The sequence below is a fragment of the Oncorhynchus keta genome, unplaced genomic scaffold (assembly GCF_023373465.1).
Source record: "Oncorhynchus keta strain PuntledgeMale-10-30-2019 unplaced genomic scaffold, Oket_V2 Un_contig_20138_pilon_pilon, whole genome shotgun sequence".
NCBI lineage: Eukaryota > Metazoa > Chordata > Actinopteri > Salmoniformes > Salmonidae > Oncorhynchus > Oncorhynchus keta.
In genome coordinates, this window is record NW_026281838.1 from 13485 (window position 1) to 27500 (window position 14016).

At 51.7% G+C, this 14016-nt stretch overlaps 1 protein-coding gene across 1 annotated transcript in view; it reads left to right on the plus strand.

Moving 5' to 3' along the window:
* Positions 1-544: 544 nt before the first annotated feature.
* LOC127920647 (trinucleotide repeat-containing gene 6A protein-like) overlaps positions 545-14016 on the plus strand; it is a 47591-nt gene continuing 34119 nt past the window's right edge. Inside the window, 6 exon segments of the mRNA XM_052504654.1 lie at positions 545-691; positions 4066-4176; positions 6189-6323; positions 6459-6563; positions 6952-7135; positions 11301-11423. Of these exon segments, the coding sequence (XP_052360614.1) occupies positions 551-691; positions 4066-4176; positions 6189-6323; positions 6459-6563; positions 6952-7135; positions 11301-11423 (799 nt within the window). The 5' untranslated portion in view covers positions 545-550.

Genomic DNA, 14016 nt, shown 5'->3' on the forward strand with positions numbered 1-14016 from the left:
AGTGAAGAGGGGTTGGATCTCGTCACCTGTCGACCCTTTAGTGAAGAGGGGTTGGGGTTCGTCACCTGTCGACCCTTTAGTGAAGAGGGGTTGGATCTCGTCACCTGTCGACCCTTTAGTGAAGAGGGGTTGGGGTTCGTCACCTGTCGACCCTTTAGTGAAGAGGGGTTGGGGCTCGTCAGAAGTCGACCCTTTAGTGAAGAGGGGTTGGAGCTCGTCACCTGTTGACCCTTTAGTGAAGGGTGATCTGGGTAATCTGTTCCCGAACCCGACCCTTGGGTGATTGTAACAGGTCTTGGTTAGACTTTATGTGTAACAGATTTGCCTGCTAGGACCCATATAGAGGGTTGGAACGCAGCGGTAGAGCGAGATAAATAATTATACTTGTTCTCCTGCTGCACTTGCAAACCTCTGCCTCCAGGGGCAGTAGCACGACCACAAGACCCCCAGCACTTCAGTGGACTCTCTCTCTCATCTCTGACCTATCTGATCCCTCTCTCTGTCCATCCCCTCCTAGAGACTCTCCTGAAGACTTGTCAAGAGCAATAAGATGGAAGGAGGAGGGATGATGTCTGACAAGCGTATGGATGTGAACATGGGAGAGTACAGTGGAGCGATGGGGAAAAACTCAGCTTCCAGGCACCAGACCCACAAAGAGCCTTCCATGGAGAGAAGCCCTTACTACGACAAGGTACTGTCTGTGTAGTGTACCGTCTCCCAGCGTTGCACTGCCCCTGGTGGTAGCTCAGTGTCATTAAAGAATGTAGTCGCCTGGTGGTAGCTCAGTGTCATATCAGAATGTAGTCCCTAGTGGTAGCTCAGTGTCATTAGAGTGTAGTCCCCTGGTGGTAGCTCAGTGTCATGTCAGCATGTAGTCCCCTGGTGGTAGCTCAGTGTCATTACAGAATGTGGTCGCCTGGTGGTAGCTCAGTGTCATATCAGAATGTAGTCCCCTAGTGGTAGCTCAGTGTCATTAGAGTGTAGTCCCCTGGTGGTAGCTCAGTGTCATTACAGAGTGTAGTCCCCTGGTGGTAGCTGTGTCATTACAGAATGTAGTCCCTGGTGGTAGCTCAGTGTCATTACAGAATGTAGTCCCTGGTGGTAGCTCAGTGTCATTACAGAATGTAGTCCCCTGGTGGTAGCTCAGTGTCATTACAGAATGTAGTCCCCTGGTGGTATCTCAGTGTCATTACAGAATGTAGTCCCCTGGTGGTAGCTCAGTGTCATTACAGAATGTAGTCCCCTAGTGGTAGCTCAGTGTCATATCAGAATGTAGTCCCCTGGTGGTAGCTCAGTGTCATTACAGAATGTAGTCCCCTGGTGGTAGCTCAGTGTCATTACAGAATGTAGTCCCCTGGTGGTAGCTCAGTGTCATTACAGAATGTAGTCCCCTGGTGGTAGCTCAGTGTCAATACAGAATGTAGTCCCCTAGTGGTAGCTCAGTGTCATATCAGAATGTAGTCCCCTAGTGGTAGCTCAGTGTCATATCAGAATGTAGTCCTGGTGGTAGCTCAGTGTCATTACAGAATGTAGTCCCCTGGTGGTAGCTCAGTGTCATTACAGAATGTAGTCCCCTGGTGGTAGCTCAGTGTCATTACAGAATGTAGTCCCCTGGTGGTAGCTCAGTGTCATTACAGAATGTAGTCCCCTGGTGGTAGCTCAGTGTCATTACAGAATGTAGTCCCCTGGTGGTAGCTCAGTGTCATATCAGAATGTAGTCCCCTGGTGGTAGCTCAGTGTCATGACAGAATGTAGTTCCCTGGTGGTAGCTCAGTCTCATTACAGAATGTAGTCCCCTGGTGGTAGCTCAGTGTCATATCAGAATGTAGTCCCCTGGTGGTAGCTCAGTCTCATTACAGAATGTAGTCCCCTGGTGGTAGCTCAGTGTCATTACAGAATGTAGCCCCCTGGTGGTAGCTCAGTGTCTGGGGAATCTCTCTCCCCTCTCTCTTCCTCCTCCATCCTCTGGGGTCTTCCTCCTCCTCGCTCTTCCTCCCTCCATCCTCTGGGGCCTTCTCTCCTTCCTCCCTCCATCCTCTGGGGCCTTCTCTCCTCCCTCTCTCTTCCTCCCTCCATCCTCTGGGGCCTTCTCTCCTCCCCTCCCTCCATCCTCTGGGGCCTTCTCTCCTCTCCCTCCCTCCATCCTCTGGGGCCTTCTCTCCTCCCTCTCTCTTCCTCCCTCCATCCTCTGGGGCCTTCTCTCCTCCCCTCCCCTCCATCCTCTGGGGCCTTCTCTCCTCCCTCCTCCCTCCATCCTCTGGGGCCTTCTCTCCTCCCTCTCTCTTCCTCCCTCCATCCTCTGGGGCCTTCTCTCCTCCCTCTCTGGGGCCTTCCTCCCTCCATCCTCTGGGGCCTTCTCTCCCTCCCTCCCTCCATCCTCTGGGGCCTCTCTCCCCTCCTCTCTTTCTTCCTCTCCATCCTCTGGGGCCTTCTCTCCTCCCTCCTCCATCCTCTGGGGCCTTCTCTCCTCCCTCTCTCTTTCCTCCCTCCATCCTCTGGGGCCTCTCTCCTCCCTCGCTCTTCCTCCCTCCATCCTCTGGGGCCTTCTCTCCTCCCCCTCCCTCCATCTCTGGGGCCTTCTCTCCTCCTCTCTCTTCCTCCCTCCATCCTCCTCTCTCTCCTCCCTCCATCCTCTGGGGCCTTCTCCTCCCTCTCTCTTCCTCCCTCCATCCTCTCTTCTCTCCCCCTCTCTCCTCCCCTCCCTCCATCCTCTGGGGTCTCTCCTCCTCCTCTTCCTCCCTCCATCCTCTGGGGCCTTCTCCCTCCTCCATCCTCTCTCTTCTCCCTCCCTCCATCCTCTGGGGCCTTCTCTCCTCCCTCTCTCTTCCTCCCTCCATCCTCTGGGGGTCTTCTCTCCCTCCCTCTCTCTTCCTCCCTCCATCCTCTGGGGCCTTCTCTCCTCCCTCCCTCCATCCTCTGGGGCCTTCTCTCCTCCCTCTCTCTTCCTCCCCTCCATCCTCTGGGGCCTCTCAGCCTCCTCCTCCTCCCTCCATCCTCTGGGGCCTTCTCTCTCTTCCTCCCTCCATCCTCTGGGGTCTTCCTCCTCCTCCTACCTCCTCCATCCTCTGGGGCCTTCCCCTCTCTTCCTCCCTCCATCCTCTGGGGCCTTCTCTCCTCCCTCTCTTCCTCCCTCCATCCTCTGGGGGTCTTCTCCCTCCCTCCCTCCATCCTCTAGGGCCTTCTCTCCTCCCTCTCTTCCTCCCTCCATCCTCTGGGGCCTTCTCTCCTCCCTCTCTTCCTCCCTCCATCCTCTGGGGCCTTCTCTCCTCCCCGCTCTTCCTCCCTCCATCCTCTGGGGTCTCCATCCTCTGGGGCCTTCTCCTCCCTCCTCTTCCTCCCTCCATCCTCTGGGGTCTTCTCTCCTCCTCCCTCCATCCTCTGGGGTCTTCTCTCCTCCCTCCCTCCATCCTCTGGGGTCTTCTCCCTCCCTCCCTCCATCCTCTGGGGCCTTCTCTCCTCCCTCCCTCCCCTCCATCCTCTGGGGCCTTCTCTCCTCCCTCCCTCCCTCCATCCTCTGGGGGCCTTCTCTCCTCCCTCCCTCCATCCTCTGGGGCCTTCTCTCCTCCCCCCTCCCTCCATCCTCTGGGGCCTTCTCTCCTCCCTCTCTCTTCCTCCCTCCATCCTCTGGGGTCTTCTCTCCTCCCTCCCTCCATCCTCTGGGGTCTTCTCTCCTCCCTCCCTCCATCCTCTGGGGCCTTCTCTCCTCCCTCCCTCCCTCCATCCTCTGGGGCCTTCTCTCCTCCCTCCCTCCCCTCCATCCTCTGGGGCCTTCTCTCCTCCTCCCTCCCTCCATCCTCTGGGGCCTTCTCTCCTCCCTCCCTCCATCCTCTGGGGCCTTCTCTCCTCCCTCCCTCCCTCCATCCTCTGGGGCCTTCACTCCTTCCTCATCTGTCCGCCTCATCCTCATCTGTCCGTCTGGGAGGCAGGTGAGTGGTTACGCTGCTCTTGAATATAGTGTGTGTGTGACAATCTGTCCGAAGTGTGTGTATCCTGTGTGTTTCAGTCCTCTTAACGTGTGTGTGTTTCAGTCCTCTTAACGCATGTGTGTGTGTGTGTGTGTTTCAGAATGTAAACTCCATGTATGGCAGCAGTGCAGTACCATCTCATAACGCTCCCCTCAACTCAGCCCAGAACAATCTCCGTAACCAAGTGCCTCCACCCGTCCTGTCCTCTCAGGTACACACACACACACACACACACACACACACACACACACAATATATGTGGCCACCGATGAATTACCTGGTGTGATCATCTAAAAATGTTAGCGGGAGGTCCCTTTAAAGGGGATGTTAACCAGACTGTCCCTTTAAAGGGGATGTTAACCGGGAGGTCCCTTTAAAGGGGATGTTAACCAGACTGTCCCTTTAAAGAGGATGTTAACCAGACTGTCCCTTTAAAGGGGATGTTAACCAGACTGTCCCTTTAAAGGGGATGTTAACTAGACTGTCCCTTTAAAGGGGATGTTAACCAGACTGTCCCTTTAAGGGGATGTTAACCAGACTGTCCCTTTAAAGGGGATGTTAACCAGACTGTCCCTTTAAAGGGGATGTTAACCAGACTGTCCCTTTAAAGGGGATGTTAACCAGACTGTCCCTTTAAAGGGGATGTTAACCAGACTGTCCCTTTAAAGGGGATGTTAACCAGACTGTCCCTTTAAAGGGGATGTTAACCAGACTGTCCCTTTAAAGGGGATGTTAACCAGACTGTCCCTTTAAAGGGATGTTAACCAGACTGTCCCTTTAAAGGGGATGTTAACCAGACTGTCCTTTGAAGGGGATGTTAACCGGGAGGTCCCTTTGAAGGGGATGTTAACCGGGAGGTCCCTTTGAAGGGGATGTTAACCGGGAGGTCCCTTTGAAGGGGATGTTAACCGGGAGGTCCCTTTGAAGGGGATGTTAACCGGGGGGTCCTTTGAAGGGGATGTTAACCGGGAGGTCCCTTTGAAGGGGATGTTAACCGGGAGGTCCCTTTGAAGGGGATGTTAACCGGGAGGTCCCTTTGAAGGGGATGTTAACCGGGAGGTCCTTTGAAGGGGATGTTAACCGGGGTCCTTTGAAGGGGATGTTAACCGGGGGTCCTTTGAAGGGGATGTTAACCGGGAGGTCCCTTTGAAGGGGATGTTAACCGGGGGGTCCCTTTGAAGGGGATGTTAACCGGGAGGTCCCTTTGAAGGGGATGTTAACCGGGAGGTCCTTTGAAGGGGATGTTAACCGGGAGGTCCTTTGAAGGGGATGTTAACCGGGAGGTCCCTTTGAAGGGGATGTTAACCGGGAGGTCCCTTTGAAGGGGATGTTAACCGGGAGGTCCTTTGAAGGGGATGTTAACCGGGAGGTCCCTTTGAAGGGGATGTTAACCGGGAGGTCCCTTTGAAGGGATGTTAACCGGGAGGTCCCTTTGAAGGGGATGTTAACCGGGAGGTCCCTTTGAAGGGGATGCTAACCGGGAGGTCCTTTGAAGGGGATGCTAACCGGGAGGTCCCTTTGAAGGGGAGGCTAACCGGGAGGTCCCTTTGAAGGGGATGCTAACCGGGAGGTCCCTTTGAAGGGGATGCTAACCGGGAGGTCCCTTTGAAGGGGATGCTAACCGGGAGGTCCCTTTGAAGGGGATGCTAACCGGGAGGTCCCTTTGAAGGGGATGCTAACCGGGGAGGTCCCTTTGAAGGGGATGTTAACCGGGAGGTCCCTTTAAAGGGGATGTTCAGCCTCCTGAAGGTCAATAATATTCTCCCCATTGCCTTACTATTGACATCTCTACTGAAGTACCCTCCCAGTGCAGGAGGTCTGACTCTGTTCTACTAATCTAGTTGTCCTCCCAGTGCAGGAGGTCTGACTCTGTTCTACTAATCTAGTTGTCCTCCCAGTGCAGGAGGTCTGACTCTGTTCTACTAATCTAGTTGTCCTCCCAGTGCAGGAGGTCTGACTCTGTTCTACTAATCTAGTTGTCCTCCCAGTGCAGGAGGTCTGACTCTGTTCTACTAATCTAGTTGTCCTCCCAGTGCAGGGGAGGTCTGACTCTGTTCTACTCATCTAGTTGTCCTCCCAGTGCAGGAGGCCTGACTCTGTTCTACTCATGTAGTTGTCCTCCCAGTGCAGGAGGCCTGACTCTGTTCTACTAATCTAGTTGTCCTCCCAGTGCAGGAGGTCTGACTCTGCTCTACTAATCTAGTTGATGTGACTGTGTCCCAGGTCCCTCCCTCTGTCCTGAAGTACCCTCCCAGTGCAGGAGGCCTGAACCTGTTTGGTCCACAGCAAGTAGCTGTCCTCAACCAGCTGTCTCAACTCAACCAGCTGTCTCAACTCAACCAGCTTAACCAGTTACAGGTTAGCACTCATACACACACACACACACACACCGTCATACACAGTTACAGGTTAACACACACCTCTTAACCCTGATGTCCGCTAACTCAGATCTGACATCTAGTATAATTCCTGACGGGCCGTTTGTCTCCACAGCGTCTCCTCCTCCAGCAGTCTCAGCAGCAGAGTCAGAGACTGATGTCTGTTGGACAGCAGCAGAGTCACAGACCCATGCCTGTGGGACGCCAGCAGGACCAGCAGGTACATACTGGCTCTGTCTGCCTGTCTCGGTGTTGTCTGTCTGTCTGTCTCTGCCTGTCTCTGCCTGTCTCGGTGTTCTCTGTCTCAGTGTTGTCTGTCTGTCTCGGTGTTGTCTGTCTGTCTGTCTCTCGGTGTTGTCTGTCTGTCTCTCGGTGTCTCTGGTTATTTTCCGATACTAGTCCATAGTACAGACTAACTGTCTGTCTCTCGGTGTTGTCTGTCTGTCTCTCGGTGTCTCTGGTTATTTTCCGATACTAGTCCATAGTACAGACTAACTGTCTGTCTCTCGGTGTTGTCTGTCTGTGTCTCTGGTTATTTTCCGATACTAGTCCATAGTACAGACTAACTGTCTGTGCCTCCATCTAACCCCTCCCTTCTCTGTGTGCAGGGCCGTCCTATTGGTTCGTCCCAGTCGATGATGCAGCCTCCGCAACACCTCGACCACTCCCTCTTGAAGCAGAACCCCGCCCACCAGCCCCTCAAGTCCTACATGGACAACTACATGCCCCAGAATGCATCTGAGCTGCAGAAGGAGCCCAACCACATGGGCTCCTTTACCAACTTCCCTTTAGGTAGGCCTTCATGATGCCTGAAGGAAATATCAATCTGATAATTTAGTAGGGCCCTCACACCCAAGGGGCCTGCTGTGATAGACTAGTGTCCTGTCCAGGGGGTGTCCTGGTACATCAAGCTGTCTCTCTACAGAAACAGGAGACAGACTAGTGTCCTGTCCAGGCGGTGTCCTGGTACATCAAGCTGTCTCTTTACAGAAACAGGAGATAGACTAGTGTCCTGTCCAGGGGGTGTACTGGTACATCAAGCTGTCTCTCTACAGAAACAGGAGACAGGCTAGTGTCCTGTCCAGGGGATGTCCTGGTACATCAAGCTGTCTCACTACAGAAACAGGAGACAGGCTAGTGTCCTGTCCAGGGGATGTCCTGGTACATCAAGCTGTCTCACTACAGAAACAGGAGACAGGCTAGTGTCCTGTCCAGGCGGTGTCCTGGTACATCAAGCTGTCTCTCTACAGAGACAGGCTAGTGTCCTGTCCAGGGGGTGACCTGTCCAGGGGTGTCCTGTCCAGGGGTGTCCTGGTACATCAAGCTGTCTCACTACAGAAACAGGAGACAGGCTAGTGTCCTGTCCAGGCGGTGTCCTGGTACGTCAAGCTGTCTCTACAGAGACAGGCTAGTGTCCTGTCCAGGGGTGACCTGTCCAGGGGGTGTCCTGTCCAGGGGTGTCCTGGTACATCAAGCTGTCTCACTACAGAAACAGGAGACAGACTAGTGTCCTGTCCAGGGGTGTCCTGGTGTCTACGTAGTTCTGTAGTTCTAGACAGTGTTTTATCCTGGTGTCTACGTAGTTCTGTAGTTCTAGACAGTGTTTTATCCTGGTGTCTACATAGTTCTGTAGTTCTAGACAGTGTTTTATCCTGGTGTCTACATAGTTCTGTAGTTCTAGACAGTGTTTTATCCTGGTGTCTACGTAGTTCTGTAGTTCTAGACAGTGTTTTATCCTGGTGTCTACGTAGTTCTGTAGTTCTAGACAGTGTTTTATCCTGGTGTCTACATAGTTCTGTAGTTCTAGACAGTGTTTTATCCTGGTGTCTACGTAGTTCTGTAGTTCTAGACAGTGTTTTATCCTGGTGTCTATGTAGTTCTGTAGTTCTAGACAGTGTTTTATCCTGGTGTCTACGTAGTTCTGTAGTTCTAGACAGTGTTTTATCCTGGTGTCTACGTAGTTCTGTAGTTCTAGACAGTGTTTTATCCTGGTGTCTACGTAGTTCTGTAGTTCTAGACAGTGTTTTATCCTGGTGTCTACATAGTTCTGTAGTTCTAGACAGTGTTTTATCCTGGTGTCTATGTAGTTCTGTAGTTCTAGACAGTGTTTATCCTGGTGTCTACGTAGTTCTGTAGTTCTAGACAGTGTTTTATCCTGGTGTCTACGTAGTTCTGTAGTTCTAGACAGTGTTTTATCCTGGTGTCTACATAGTTCTGTAGTTCTAGACAGTGTTTTATCCTGGTGTCTACGTAGTTCTGTAGTTCTAGACAGTGTTTTATCCTGGTGTCTCGTAGTTCTGTAGTTCTAGACAGTGTTTTATCCTGGTGTCTACGTAGTTCTGTAGTTCTAGACAGTGTTTTATCCTGGTGTCTACGTAGTTCTGTAGTTCTAGACAGTGTTTTATCCTGGTGTCTACGTAGTTCTGTAGTTCTAGACAGTGTTTTATCCTGGTGTCTACGTAGTTCTGTAGTTCTAGACAGTGTTTTATCCTGGTGTCTACGTAGTTCTGTAGTTCTAGACAGTGTTTTATCCTGGTGTCTATGTAGTTCTGTAGTTCTAGACAGTGTTTTATCCTGGTGTCTACGTAGTTCTGTAGTTCTAGACAGTGTTTTATCCTGGTGTCTACGTAGTTCTGTAGTTCTAGACAGTGTTTTATCCTCGTGTCTACGTAGTTCTGTAGTTCTAGACAGTGTTTTATCCTGGTGTCTACGTAGTTCTGTAGTTCTAGACAGTGTTTTATCCTGGTGTCTACATAGTTCTGTAGTTCTAGACAGTGTTTTATCCTGGTGTCTACGTAGTTCTGTAGTTCTAGACAGTGTTTTATCCTGGTGTCTACGTAGTTCTGTAGTTCTAGACAGTGTTTTATCCTGGTGTCTACGTAGTTCTGTAGTTGTAGACAGTGTTTATCCTGGTGTCTACGTAGTTCTGTAGTTCTAGACAGTGTTTTATCCTGGTGTCTACGTAGTCCTAGACAGTGTTTTATCCTGGTGTCTACGTAGTTCTGTAGTTGTAGACAGTGTTTTATCCTGGTGTCTATGTAGTTCTGTAGTCCTAGACAGTGTTTTATCCTGGTGTCTACGTAGTTCTGTAGTTCTAGACAGTGTTTTATCCTGGTGTCTACGTAGTTCTGTAGTTCTAGACAGTGTTTTATCCTGGTGTCTACGTAGTTCTGTAGTTCTAGACAGTGTTTTATCCTGGTGTCTACGTTGTTCTGTAGTTCTAGACAGTGTTTTATCCTGGTGTCTACGTAGTTCTGTAGTTCTAGACAGTGTTTTATCCTGGTGTCTACGTAGTTCTGTAGTTCTAGACAGTGTTTTATCCTGGTGTCTACGTAGTTCTGTAGTTCTAGACAGTGTTTTATCCTGGTGTCTATGTAGTTCTAGACAGTGTTTTATCCTGGTGTCTACGTAGTTCTGTAGTTCTAGACAGTGTTTTATCCTGGTGTCTACGTAGTTCTGTAGTTCTAGACAGTGTTTTATCCTGGTGTCTACGTAGTTCTGTAGTTCTAGACAGTGTTTTATCCTGGTGTCTACGTAGTTCTGTAGTTCTAGACAGTGTTTTATCCTGGTGTCTACGTAGTTCTGTAGTTCTAGACAGTGTTTTATCCTGGTGTCTACGTAGTTCTGTAGTTGTAGACAGTGTTTTATCCTGGTGTCTACGTAGTTCTGTAGTTCTAGACAGTGTTTTATCCTAGTGTCTACGTAGTTCTGTAGTTCTAGACAGTGTTTTATCCTGGTGTCTATGTAGTTCTGTAGTTCTAGACAGTGTTTTATCCTGGTGTCTATGTAGTTCTGTAGTTCTAGACAGTGTTTTATCCTGGTGTCTATGTAGTTCTGTAGTTCTAGACAGTGTTTTATCCTGGTGTCTATGTAGTTCTGTAGTTCTAGACAGTGTTTTATCCTGGTGTCTATGTAGTTCTGTAGTTCTAGACAGTGTTTATCCTAGTGTCTACGTAGTTCTGTAGTTCTAGACAGTGTTTTATCCTGGTGTCTACGTAGTTCTGTAGTTCTAGACAGTGTTTTATCCTGGTGTCTACGTAGTTCTGTAGTTCTAGACAGTGTTTTATCCTGGTGTCTACGTAGTTCTGTAGTTGTAGACAGTGTTTTATCCTGGTGTCTACGTAGTTCTGTAGTTCTAGACAGTGTTTTATCCTGGTGTCTATGTAGTTCTGTTGTTCTAGACAGTGTTTTATCCTGGTGTCTACGTAGTCCTGTAGTTCTAGACAGTGTTTATCCTGGTGTCTACGTAGTCCTGTAGTTCTAGACAGTGTTTTATCCTGGTGTCTACGTAGTTCTGTAGTTCTAGACAGTGTATTATCCTGGTGTCTACGTAGTTCTGTAGTTCTAGACAGTGTTTATCCTGGTGTCTACGTAGTTCTGTAGTTCTAGACAGTGTTTTATCCTGGTGTCTATGTAGTTCTAGACAGTGTTTATCCTGGTGTCTACGTAGTCCTGTAGTTCTAGACAGTGTTTTATCCTAGTGTCTACGTAGTTCTGTAGTTCTAGACAGTGTTTATCCTGGTGTCTACGTAGTTCTGTAGTTCTAGACAGTGTTTTATCCTGGTGTCTACGTAGTCCTGTAGTTCTAGACAGTGTTTTATCCTGGTGTCTATGTAGTTCTGTAGTTCTAGACAGTGTTTATCCTGGTGTCTACGTAGTTCTGTAGTTCTAGACAGTGTTTATCCTGGTGTCTACGTAGTTCTGTAGTTCTAGACAGTGTTTTATCCTGGTGTCTACGTAGTTCTGTAGTTCTAGACAGTGTTTTATCCTGGTGTCTACGTAGTTCTGTAGTTCTAGACAGTGTTTTATCCTGGTGTCTACGTAGTTCTGTAGTTCTAGACAGTGTTTTATCCTGGTGTCTACGTAGTTCTGTAGTTCTAGACAGTGTTTTATCCTGGTGTCTACGTAGTTCTGTCTGTGTATATCTGAAATACTACAATACTCTCGTCTTCTCCAGGCTTGAACTCTAACCTGAATGTAGGCCTTGACACGGGGTCTGGCTGTAAGGAGCCTCAGTCTCGTCTGAAGAAGTGGACGGCCTTGGACGTGTCTGTTAACTCACCTCTGGAGCACAAGCCTGGTACGTCTCTGTGTGTCCACGTCTCTCTGTGTGTCCACGTCTCTCTGTGTGTCCACGTCTCTCTGTGTGTCCAAGCCTGGTACGTCTCTGTGTGTCCACGTGTCTCTGTGTGTCCGTGTCTCTGTGTGTCCGTGTCTCTGTGTGTCCACGTCTCTCTGTGTGTCCACGTCTCTCTGTGTCCACGTCTCTCTGTGTGTCCAAGCCTGGGACGTCTCTGTGTGTCCACGTCTCTCTGTGTGTCCAAGCCTGGGGCGTCTCTGTGTGTCCACGTCTCTCTGTGTGTCCAGGCCTGGGACGTCTCTCAGTGTGTCCAAGCCTGGGACGTCTCTCAGTGTGTCCAAGCCTGGTACGTCTCTGTGTGTCCAAGCCTGGTACGTCTCTGTGTGTCCAAGCCTGGGACGTCTCTGTGTGTCCAAGCCTGGGACGTCTCTGTGTGTCCAAGCCTGGGGCGTCTCTGTGTGTCCAAGCCTGGGGCGTCTCTGTGTGTCCAAGCCTGGGACGTCTCTCAGTGTGTGTCCAAGCCTGGGACGCGTCTCTCAGTGTGTGTGTCCAAGCCTGGGACGTCTCTCAGTGTGTGTGTCCAAGCCTGGGGCGTCTCTCAGTGTGTGTGTCCAAGCCTGGGACGTCTCTCAGTGTGTGTCCAAGCCTGGGACGTCTCTGTGTGTCCAAGCCTGGGACGTCTCTCTGTGTGTCCAAGCCTGGGACGTCTCTCTGTGTGTGTGTCCAAGCCTGGGACGTCTCTCTGTGTGTGTGTCCAAGCCTGGGACGTCTCTCAGTGTGTGTGTCCAAGCCTGGGACGTCTCTCAGTGTGTGTCCAAGCCTGGGACGTTTCTCAGTGTGTGTGTCCAAGCCTGGGGCGTCTCTGTGTGTGTGTCCAAGCCTGGGACGTCTCTGTGTGTGTGTCCAAGCCTGGGACGTCTCTGTGTGTGTGTCCAAGCCTGGGACGTCTCTGTGTGTGTGTCCAAGCCTGGGACGTCTCTGTGTGTCCAAGCCTGTTACGTCTCTCAGTGTGTCCAAGCCTGGGACGTCTCTCAGTGTGTCCAAGCCTGGTACGTCTCTCAGTGTGTCCAAGCCTGGGGCGTCTCTGTGTGTCCAAGCCTGGGGACGTCTCTGTGTGTCCACGCCTGGGGCGTCTCTGTGTGTCCAAGCCTGGGGCGTCTCTGTGTGTCCAAGCCTGGGACGTCTCTGTGTGTCCAAGCCTGGGACGTCTCTGTGTGTCCAAGCCTGGGACGTCTCTCAGTGTGTCCAAGCCTGGTACGTCTCTCTGTGTGTCCAAGCCTGGGACGTCTCTCAGTGTGTCCAAGCCTGGGACGTCTCTGTGTGTGTCCAAGCCTGGTACGTCTCTCTGTGTGTCCAAGCCTGGTACGTCTCTCTGTGTGTCCAAGCCTGGTACGTCTCTCAGTGTGTCCAAGCCTGGTACGTCTCTCAGTGTGTCCAAGCCTGGTACGTCTCTCAGTGTGTCCAAGCCTGGTACGTCTCTGTGTGTGTCCAAGCCTGGGACGTCTCTGTGTGTCCAAGCCTGGGACGTCTCTGTGTGTGTCCAAGCCTGGGACGTCTCTGTGTGTGTCCAAGCCTGGGACGTCTCTGTGTGTGTCCAAGCCTGGGGCGTCTCTGTGTGTGTCCAAGCCTGGGACGTCTCTGTGTGTGTCCAAGCCTGGTACGTCTCTGTGTGTGTCCAAGCCTGGTACGTCTCTGTGTGTCCAAGCCTGGTACGTCTCTCTGTGTGTCCAAGCCTGGTACGTCTCTCTGTGTGTCCAAGCCTGGTACGTCTCTCTGTGTGTCCAAGCCTGGGACGTCTCTGTGTCCAAGCCTGGTACGTCTCTCAGTGTGTCCAAGCCTGGGACGTCTCTGTGTGTCCAAGCCTGGGACGTCTCTCAGTGTGTGTGTCCAAGCCTGGGACGTCTCTCAGTGTGTGTGTCCAAGCCTGGGACGTCTCTCAGTGTGTGTGTCCAAGCCTGGGACGTCTCTCAGTGTGTGTGTCCAAGCCTGGGACGTCTCTCAGTGTGTGTGTCCACGCCTGGGACGTCTCTCAGTGTGTGTCCAAGCCTGGGACGTCTCTCAGTGTGTGTGTCCAAGCCTGGGGCGTCTCTCAGTGTGTGTCCAAGCCTGGGGCGTCTCTCAGTGTGTGTGTCCAAGCCTGGGGCGTCTCTCAGTGTGTGTCCACGCCTGGGACGTCTCTGTGTGTCCAAGCCTGGGGCGTCTCTGTGTGTCCAAGCCTGGGGCGTCTCTGTGTGTCCAAGCCTGGGGCGTCTCTGTGTGTCCAAGCCTGGGACGTCTCTGTGTGTCCAAGCCTGGGACGTCTCAGTGTGTCCACGCCTGGGACGTCTCTCAGTGTGTCCACGCCTGGGACGTCTCTCAGTGTGTCCAAGCCTGGGACGTCTCTCAGTGTGTCCACGCCTGGGGCGTCTCTGTGTGTCCAAGCCTGGGACGTCTCTCAGTGTGTCCACGCCTGGGACGTCTCTCAGTGTGTGTCCACGCCTGGGACGTCTCTCAGTGTGTGTGTCCAAGCCTGGGGCGTCTCTCAGTGTGTGTGTCCAAGCCTGGTACGTCTCTCAGTGTGTGTGTCCAAGCCTGGTACGTCTCTCAGTGTGTG